Source organism: Chelon labrosus (assembly GCF_963514085.1).
Source record: "Chelon labrosus genome assembly, chromosome: 3".
Classification (NCBI taxonomy): Eukaryota; Metazoa; Chordata; class Actinopteri; order Mugiliformes; family Mugilidae; genus Chelon; species Chelon labrosus.
The window spans coordinates 23,813,446-23,822,791 of NC_140339.1; the positions used below are offsets into that span (position 1 = coordinate 23,813,446).

The following is a 9,346-nucleotide window of genomic DNA, read 5'->3' on the forward strand; positions in this document are numbered from 1 at the left end:
ATCCACTTGATTTGACAAAGATTATTGAAGCCATGTGTAATCTTCAGATAGATATTGTTAGTACTCAACTTTATTTATAAAGCATGTGCACAGATATGAGAACAGACATAAAATAATTAAAGTAGAACATTGTATTGTCACAAGATGGTTAATGTTATTTACTTCTGTCAGTGGTCTTAATGGTGTGGCTGATCGGTGCATATAAGAAGGCGAAATTCATGCAATGGACAAAGCGCATGCGCAAGAGTGATTTAGGGTTAGTTTATTCCCTGAGTAGAACTTGTCAGGTAGTGTTTACCTACTGCCACTTCCTTGAGCTAGGGCCACCACCTACAACATATAATACATGGTTGTGTGTTACAGACGGTAAAGGACAATGTTATGGACTTTATTATAATTTTAATACGAGCCTGAGAAGTAGGCTAGCCTGAGAAGAGCCTGAGAAGTAAGCTAGCCTGAGCAGTAGGCTAGCCTGGAAGACTAAACCCAGGGTGGAGGACGTCCTGGTGACGTCTGCTCTTGAGTCCTGTTCCGGGTGTCGGAAGATGGCTGACAGTGGACCCGTGGCAGCGAAAAGATGCGACTCCGGCTCCTTGTCCTCTGTGAGTATGGAGACTATCTCCGCCCTGACGGAGCTGGAGGACCTGGAGAGAGTTTACCAGCAGCTCTGCACAGAGGAGGTTCGTATAAACAGCCGCTAACTGCGGTTTGTGTGTGGCTGCTGTCATCCACGTAAACTTCCGCTACGCTGCTGTCTCAAAACACTGCTGAGAGAAAGACTCCCACTGGAATAAACTGTGGATGAATGAACAGAAACAGTCGGGATAATTCATTTTTCTTTCAACGCTGACACATAGCTACTGTTCTGTATTTTCTAGACACGGTGGTGTACATGCAACAAAGCACTTAAGAACACTTCATACCAAGTGATCACAGCCATCATGTTTACTCACGAATACACACTCATAAAGTGTGCTGCACTACATTTACTACTACACATTTGTTAAAATAAAGACCCACGTGTTCATTCATGGTGCTCAGTTCAGATAGCTGTACTCTAAAATCCATTTTTGTTTATTTTTTAAAAATGTGCCTTTGTTGAATGGTTTGGTGTTTTATTTGTTTGTTTGTTTTTATTGATCCCGAATCATGGAAATTTTTACTAAAATATTTGCAATTGTTTTTAAGGGATTGATGTCAAGATTTCTAGGGTAATGTTAGGCTTCCTCCCAGGCTATTAAAAGCTGTAATGTACTACTAATAATAATAGTAATAATGTAATAAACAAAGATGTTAATTGTTTTTTTTTATTGTATATCTTATTATGTATCTGAGTAATCGAATAAATTAATAAAAAAATTAAAAAAATGAGGCTGAAATGTGCTGCAGGGCACACCTTAACCCCGACATATTATTTTGACATATACGCCATTCATGCACAGACTTAATTAATTAATCAGTGGAAAAATCAAAAATGGATTGCATAGTTGTAATTATGCTATAGTGTGCTTCGTAGTATATATGTACGGTATCCTAGGTGCTAAAGTCAAAATGAAATGTGTAATCATTGCATGTTTTGTTCTGTGTTTGATGCAGAATGAGGTGGAAGTTGAGCTGGACAGACTGGTTGGCCAGGAGGGCACTATTCACACAAAGATGCTGGCGCTGCAGAGGATGGGGTACAGTTTTTTCAGATCAGTGCAGCTTCAAGAGCAGCTGGTGATCTAAGATCTCTAAATATGAATCTGCAATCATGTTGTCGAAAATAATTTGTATTTGCTCTTCAGACCCAATCTGCAGTTGATCGGAGGGGATGCCAGTCAGCTGTCGGGCATGATCAATTTTACCTGCAGCCTGGCTGAAAACGTCAGCCGCAAAGTCAGACAGCTGGACCTGGCAAAGGTAAATCCATAGTCTCATTCCTTCTATCACAGATACAGTATCTATTCCTGATTGCCAGGGATATAATGTGATCAACCCACATAAAAAAATAACTTCTTATTCAGAGGTTCCTTTCTCTTCTGCCTCTCTACCCAGCTGCCTCTAGACCTTGTTTCTTCCTGTTGAAAGGGACTGTTTTCTTGCCACGGTCGCCTTAGTGCTTGCTCTAGGGGTTTTAGGCTCTGGGTTCTGTAAAGTGTCTTGAGACTATTTGGATTGTTATTGACGCTACATAAGTAGAAGAGAATTTAATTTAACTATATTATCTAATACTATCCAATGCAAAACACTGAAACAGAAGTTAGAAGTTTGTTTTAGCTCTCAGGTCATTTATATGTTGTATTTCAGTAACAATAATGTTATGATGAACCACATACTTTCAGCTCTGAGTATAAATCTCATTTGATTTTTGATTTTTTTGCAGACGCGGCTGTATAACGTCATACAGCGCGCAGATGATATCCTTGATCTGAAGTTCTGTACAGACGGCGTGCAGACAGCTCTACGTAATGAAGATTATGAACAGGCTGCTGCTCATATTCATCGATACCTTTCTCTGGACCAGTCGGTTATTGAGCTCAGCAGGCAGGGAGAAGAAAGTACGTGCTCTTGACCTCTCTGAGTCTTTCACTGCACTAAAATTTTCTCTAAAATTTTTGATTTTTTGATAATTTCCCATTGAGTTTGTCACACCCACGACAAGATCTTTTTACAATTAATATGAGGTTGATAGTACATTGTCTCTGCACTGTAAAGACTGTATACCTTGGCTTGCATGTGTTTAGCCATCACTAGACGAGCATCAGGACTAATGCATCATATCTTCACAGGCAGTTCTGTGGACGCCAGTCTGGTCATGCTGCAGGAGGCAGAGCAAAAACTGAAGGTCATCGTTTCTGAGAAGCTTGATGAAGCTGTAGCGGCCGTGGACCTTGCGCAGGTGGAAAGGTTTTTCAAGATCTTTCCTCTGTTGGGCCTCCACCAGCAGGGCCTCGCCCGCTTTGGTCAATATCTCTGCAGTCAGGTCAGTAACGAGGAATGCTGGGAGATGGTTTTAACCAAACCACTTCAATTATAGCGATCCGCCTTTGGCAAATCTGTTTGTTTAGATCATTGTCATTGTCATGCAGGGTGCTTACAGAGCGGTTTTGAAGCGCACTGTGGGTGGCACCAGTATGATCAGATATGAGGCTTACGGGTGACGTAGAGGCAAACGGATAGTGATCTGAGATGGCATCCACCTGTATTCAAAGCTGCCACACCTAATCAATGCATGAATTTAAGCCTTGATATAATTAAAATGATTTAGTTTAATAAAAGTTCATCCCCCACACAGTTGTCGAGTATGGGAAAATTAGATATAGAGACCAAAACAACAGATTGACTTGCATTTAGGCCCAGCCTCAAGTGGCCATTTGAGGAACTGCAGTTTATGGACAATCAGGCTGGCTTCATTTTTCAGCCCTCCTCATTCCCACTTGGTTTAGATGTAGATCAGATGTAGAGTCTGGATCCAGATACAGCTTTAGGATTTCCATAGACTTTATAGTAAAATTATAGTTGCATGCTTTCTAATGTTTCTCATTAAAACCTTTGCTTTTCTCATTGTGTTTCTTATTGTTATTTTTTTAGTCCAATCATTTTGATATCTTGTCTCTTATTTGTGTCTCTCGCTCATACAGCTCGCCTCCAAAGCTGAGGAGAACCTGCTGTTAGCTACAGGAGCAGATCTGGGCGAGAAGAGAGCTCTGCTGATATTTGCAGACACCCTAACACTGCTGCTTGAAGGTGAGAAAAAGCCTGTATGTACATTTTCCTTTGCACATTAGTGGACTCCTCTAATATGTTGGCATGTTTTCACAGGTATTGCTCGTGTTGTTGAGACTCATCAGCCTATAGTAGAGACGTATTACGGCCCAGGCCATCTGTACACACTGATTACTCACCTGCAGCAGGAATGCGACCGTCAGGCCCAGAAGATAGTCGATAAGTTCATCCAGCAGAGAGGATACCACAGCAAGGTGTGCACGATGTCTGCGCTGCTTCATGTGGTTGTTTTGTTTGTACCTGCTGTGACCCTGAGTCTGTCCTCTAGTTTCAGATTGTCCAGAGCAGCATGATGAAGAGCATGCCAGGGGAGAGGATTGAGCCAAGGTGTGTGTGTTAGTCTGGGCCACATGCTGCATCCCTCTTTGTTTGCCTCTGCTGTGTTTTTTTTTTGTTTGTTTATACCTCTGTCTTACATGGACAGAGAACTGGACCCTGTGCTGTCAGAGGTAACCCTGATGAACGCGAGGGCGGAGCTCTACCTGCGCTTCTTACGTCGCCGCATGATGGCAGACTTTGAAATTGGAGATGCCCAGAGCATTACACAGGGTATTTCCTCATTAAAGTATGGTTTTACATAAAAGGATGCAGGTTTTAAATAAGCTGTAGAAAATTATTTTTCTTCCACCCATTTTTGAAAACCCAGAGCATCAGCAGAACGTGGAGAAGCTACTCAAGCACTGCCAGCTGAGCAGGACCATGCAGGAGCTGATTGGCTACTACATTCCTATGGAGGAGTACTACATGAGGGAGTCTGTCAACAAGGTTAGTTACATATAGTGTTATTTCTATAGGAGACTGACTTACCATTTGCAGGTGGCTGTGGTGCTACATGTATGTGTGAAAAAAACAAGGTGTCTTTTTGTGGGTGCAGGGAGGTGTCTACATTCTTTGTAGGAGGAAGTGAGCTTAGCTGATCTCTACAGCCCATTCCTTGTCTCTGCTTTTATTAGCAACTATTAACATAGTGCACCTGAATCACAGACTGAGCACTTGGTGGTTAAGTTGCATTGCAGGTAATGTAGGCTGCATGGTTGGTGAAAAAGACTATGTAGAATAGAAAATACTATATATCTCTGGTTCTTTTGAATCTTATTTGACAAAATGCATTTGATAAATACCAAGTTTAGGAATTAAAATGAACAGAAAGTGTTAGAACACTTAAATACTTCTGGCATGTGTTAAACGAGCTAAAATAATATTATTTTTCCTGTATTAAATATATTAATTCCTTGTTTTTTTCCTCCCAGGCTGTTGCTATGGATACATATGAAAAGGGTCAGCTGACCAGCAGCATGGTGGATGACTGTTTCTACATTGTAAAAAAGTGCATCAGCAGAGCTTTATCCAGCTCCAGCATCGACTGCCTCTGTGCCATGATCAACCACGCTAACTCCGTGCTGGAGTCTGACTTCAGGTGCTCACTCTCTCTTTCTTGTTGATTTATTGATATATTCAATATTTTATACATATCTGATGACTATATGTGCTCGTCCCTGCTCTGCCTGTCTCTTTCCACCTGTCAGGGAGGTGCTATACAATAAGCTGCGGCAGGGCTTCCCGGCTACAACACTCCAGGACATCCAGCGTGGTGTGAGCAGTGCGGTCAGCCTGATGCAGAGCAGCTTACAGCAGGGCAAGTTCAACACGATGGGCATTGAGAGCACTGAAAACGCCAAGGCTGCATTTCTGGTAAGACGCATAGAAAGAAACTCACACACCCCTTCTTCACTCACAGGCTGTATCTTTCACAAAAGTGAAGCATTTGCATTTATTGTAAAAGTCTTAAAAAAAAGGCGACAGTAATTTAAAGGAGGAATCAAATGCGTGAATAAGCTCCTCTGATTTAAGAGCGCTAAGTAGTGCTTTAATTTTTAAAAAGGCTCTTTGCTAAAGGAAGCACTACTTCAAAAACCTTTTAACACATTTGTCCAATAGCAAGTGGAATCAAAAAAAGGTTTGTCGTTCCCTGTTGGACTCGAGACGTCAAAATACATCGTCTTCAACTGATTCTATTTTTAAGGAACGACTGAAGAGGACTTAATCTCACTCTGTTTTTTCACCTCAGGTGACTCTGAATAATGTGGAGGTGTGTAGTGAGAATATCACAACCCTGAAGAGGAACCTAGAGGTGAGTTTCACATCTCTGCCAAGGCTCTCTGCATCTCTTGTTCGTTGTGTTATTTATAGTTTGTCACGTTTCTGGAAAATTAACCTTTGGTTTCTTGGTAGAACGACTGCTCCAAATTGTTCACTCAAGGGGCTGGTTCTGGTGAACAAGCCAAGATCGAGAGCTGTTTGTCCGACCTTGTCAGCACATCCACAAAGTTCAAGGATCTCTTACAGGTTGGAGACACACGCGCACGCACACACACACACACACACACACACACACACACACTGATCTGTGCTTCTCAGCTGTGAGTTTATTAATTAGCAGTAGGAGCAAGGGAATGGGGAACTGTTGTTAGCATGACAGACCAGTGTGCACAGTGGAGGAAAATTGCTTGTTAAAGTCACAGGAGATTACAATTGAGCTTTAATGAGATCTGTTAAACCTTGTTGTTGTATAGAGGGAAAAAAACAACTTTGTACTCAGATTTTTTTTAACAAGGTAGGAGTCAGGTGTTTTCTGTAACCATTTGTTGTAAACAGCATCCTCTGAGCAGTGACTGTTTCAAAATCTGATTCTGTTTCACAGGAGGGTCTGACTGAGTTAAACACAACAGCCATAAAGCCTCAGGTCAAACCGTGGATCAGCAGCTTCCTTTCCATCTCACATAACATCGAAGAGGTAACAGTGTCACATTTCTGCACAAACATGAATCAGAGGTCATGAAACATGTTGCTGTAACTCTTGGCGTTCCTCGCAGGAGGAGTTTAATGACTATGAAGCTAATGACCCCTGGGTGCAGCAGCTCATTGTTAACTTGGAGCAACTCATGGCAGAGTTTAAGGTATCCGCACTTTTTAAGCTGTGACTTTATATTCGCTGATTAAATGCCTCTTCCTTCACATTTTTCTTGTCTTCTAATCATCATTCCCCTGCCTCACTAGACGGCCCTCTCTCCTGTCATCTACGACACGCTGACCAGCCTGATGACCAGCTTGATATCCATTGAAATGGAGAAGACGGTCCTCAAATGCTCATTCAGCAGGGTGAGGAGCTGTGCTCGGCCACCAGGTGGCAGCGTGCTCTCTGTGCATCACAACACTGATGCGCATGAAGAAAAGACTCAAGCTGTGATTTATTAATAAGTCCAGAAAGGCCTGTAGGGAAGGGCGCATCCTTTTAGCCCGTTAGCCACGTCCCCTGAATGAATTCCTATTCTGTTTCCAGTATACTGTATAGTACTAACAAAACACCTGAAGAAAATATAGCTGCATTCATAATGTACACACACGTGTGCTGTTTTTCACCGTGCTGATCATTTTGTTGTAGCTTGGAGGGCTGCAGTTTGATAAAGAGCTTCGTTCTCTTGTGGCGTATCTCACCACTGTGACCACCTGGACCATCAGGGATAAGTTTGCTCGTCTCACACAGATGGCCACCATCCTCAACCTGGAGCGGGTAATTCACGTTTTACACAGACACACACAGCCAATGGTAGATTGTAGCTAGTTATATTTAATCTATCATTTCATGCCACTTTGCAGTTCTACTCCTGCTCCTATAGTTCTTCTACTTTGAGCGTTATACTTTTTACTACACTACATTTGTCCGACTGCTTTAGCTGCTAGTTACTGTAATTAAACTATGACTATAGCAATACAGTGTGGTCTGCCTGGCTACATATTGTCAGTTTATGTCAGACCTAGGATGAAAAGTCTAAAAGTCTATAAATCTGAAATAAATAAATTACTATGGTAAAACACTGCTTACACATTAATCCGTCAGTATATCATTTATAATAGTATCAAACTCATTGTACATTTTCCGAATGAAATGGACCAGGATTAAAGTAAATACTTACTTAATAATTAATAATAATACCCTGTGTAATGCTCTGGGCATCACTTAATAATTACTTTTACCTATTTCTACTGCAGGTAACTGAGATCTTGGATTACTGGGGCCCTAATTCAGGCCCCTTGACGTGGCGGTTGACCCCGGCGGAGGTGCGTCAAGTTCTAGCGCTGCGCATCGATTTCAGAAGTGAAGATATTAAGAGGCTGCGGCTGTAACTCAAGATCTTGTACGCTGGTCGTTGGCGATTCCTGCACACTACCCACCTTGTGATGTTTTTCCCTCAAGGCTTCCTCCGTGTTTCTGTACAGATGTCCCCAAGGCATGGACAAATGGTTGAGGATTTCTTTTTATCTGAAACAAAAACTGCTGATTTCTCTTCAGTGGTGTTTTCAGACCTTCTTCTGCTCAGTCGGCTGATGTCAGTCTGTATCAATTACAGCTGAGCTCTTAGGGCAGTGGTTGTGGACTCTAGATGTGAATTAACAGTAAAACATGACAATAGTCTCTCCAGTGTGTAATTAAAAGTGTAAATGTGTAATTGTGTCACAGTGGGAGTTCCAACCTTTTAACCTGTGACTGGCTCTGAGAAACGAGGACATACTGGGACTGAGGAGTGGAGCTCTGCGGCTGTCAGTGAAACAGAGCAGTAATGAACATCATACCCATTAAACTGACAGAAGCAGGTCAGACAGCTGATCCAGTGTAGTCATTCAATATATGAATAGCTCCTTGTCTGTGAGGATGGAACACTTTTAACCTAATAAATTGAGAGCTGCTCTGCAACGCCTCTGATCCCTGCCATCCGCCACATTTCACCAAGTGCTGGCCTATTGCCATGCAAGACCTGTTCCCAATCTTTTTTACATATTTCTGACACTAAATACAAAGCTGTGTTCACCAGGCAATGGAGCATTAAAAGTGGTCCACTCTCATAATGTTCAGCCTAATTTCCTGGTCTAACCTTAATTCTCTGCACAGGTTAAAGCAGGTCAGAGTGTGTTTAAACGTTCGTGCGGTTTGTCGTCTACCCTGTTACCTTGCAGCATAATCAGACTCAGACCACAAACGCAGGAATAGTTAGGAAAAGTGTGGCTTTAATGTAAACACAACATTCGATTGGCTCAGCACAAACATTCCACATGAGAGCAACCAATAAACTACTGAATAGGATGGGGTGCAGCACAAAAACATTCACAGTAAAAAAAAAAATCTGGTATAATCATAATATATATATACAGTACGGTGCTTTTAAGGTGAAAATGGAGATAAGATATGAGGACTGATATGTGATAGGTAAAGAGTATACAGGGACGGAAAGATGAATTTCTGGGTGCACAGGTGAAAATGGTGAGCTGTACTTTTTCTCTACCAAAAGAGAAACGCGACAGACAAAGGGAGGGGGTTAATGGTTCCCTGTTCACTGACCAGGGGAGAAAAGGGTTAAAAAAAAAATAAAATAAAATAAAAAATAAACAACCTTGACTCCCCAGACAGAGGCTGCCTCAAATGATATTGTTCTCCTCGTGCAGTCTTCTATTTCTACACAGATTCACAACGAAGGGTCAAGCACCACACAGAGAACAAGATGTCATTGGAGGGCGGATTTCT

The 9,346-nt window shown here is 41.9% G+C and overlaps 1 protein-coding gene across 1 annotated transcript; it reads left to right on the forward strand.

Moving 5' to 3' along the window:
* Positions 1–104: 104 nt before the first annotated feature.
* cog4 (component of oligomeric golgi complex 4) lies at positions 105–8,521 on the forward strand. Its single transcript, XM_084574897.1, has 19 exons — positions 105–680; positions 1,597–1,679; positions 1,788–1,902; positions 2,366–2,540; positions 2,772–2,965; positions 3,624–3,729; positions 3,805–3,962; positions 4,037–4,095; positions 4,193–4,317; positions 4,415–4,533; positions 5,019–5,185; positions 5,295–5,460; positions 5,837–5,899; positions 6,001–6,114; positions 6,470–6,562; positions 6,642–6,725; positions 6,826–6,927; positions 7,211–7,339; positions 7,819–8,521. Exons 1-19 carry the CDS (start codon positions 546–548, stop codon positions 7,951–7,953), a joined length of 2,322 nt encoding a protein of 773 aa, XP_084431023.1. The 5' UTR covers positions 105–545; the 3' UTR covers positions 7,954–8,521.
* The last annotated feature ends 825 nt before the right edge of the window (positions 8,522–9,346 follow it).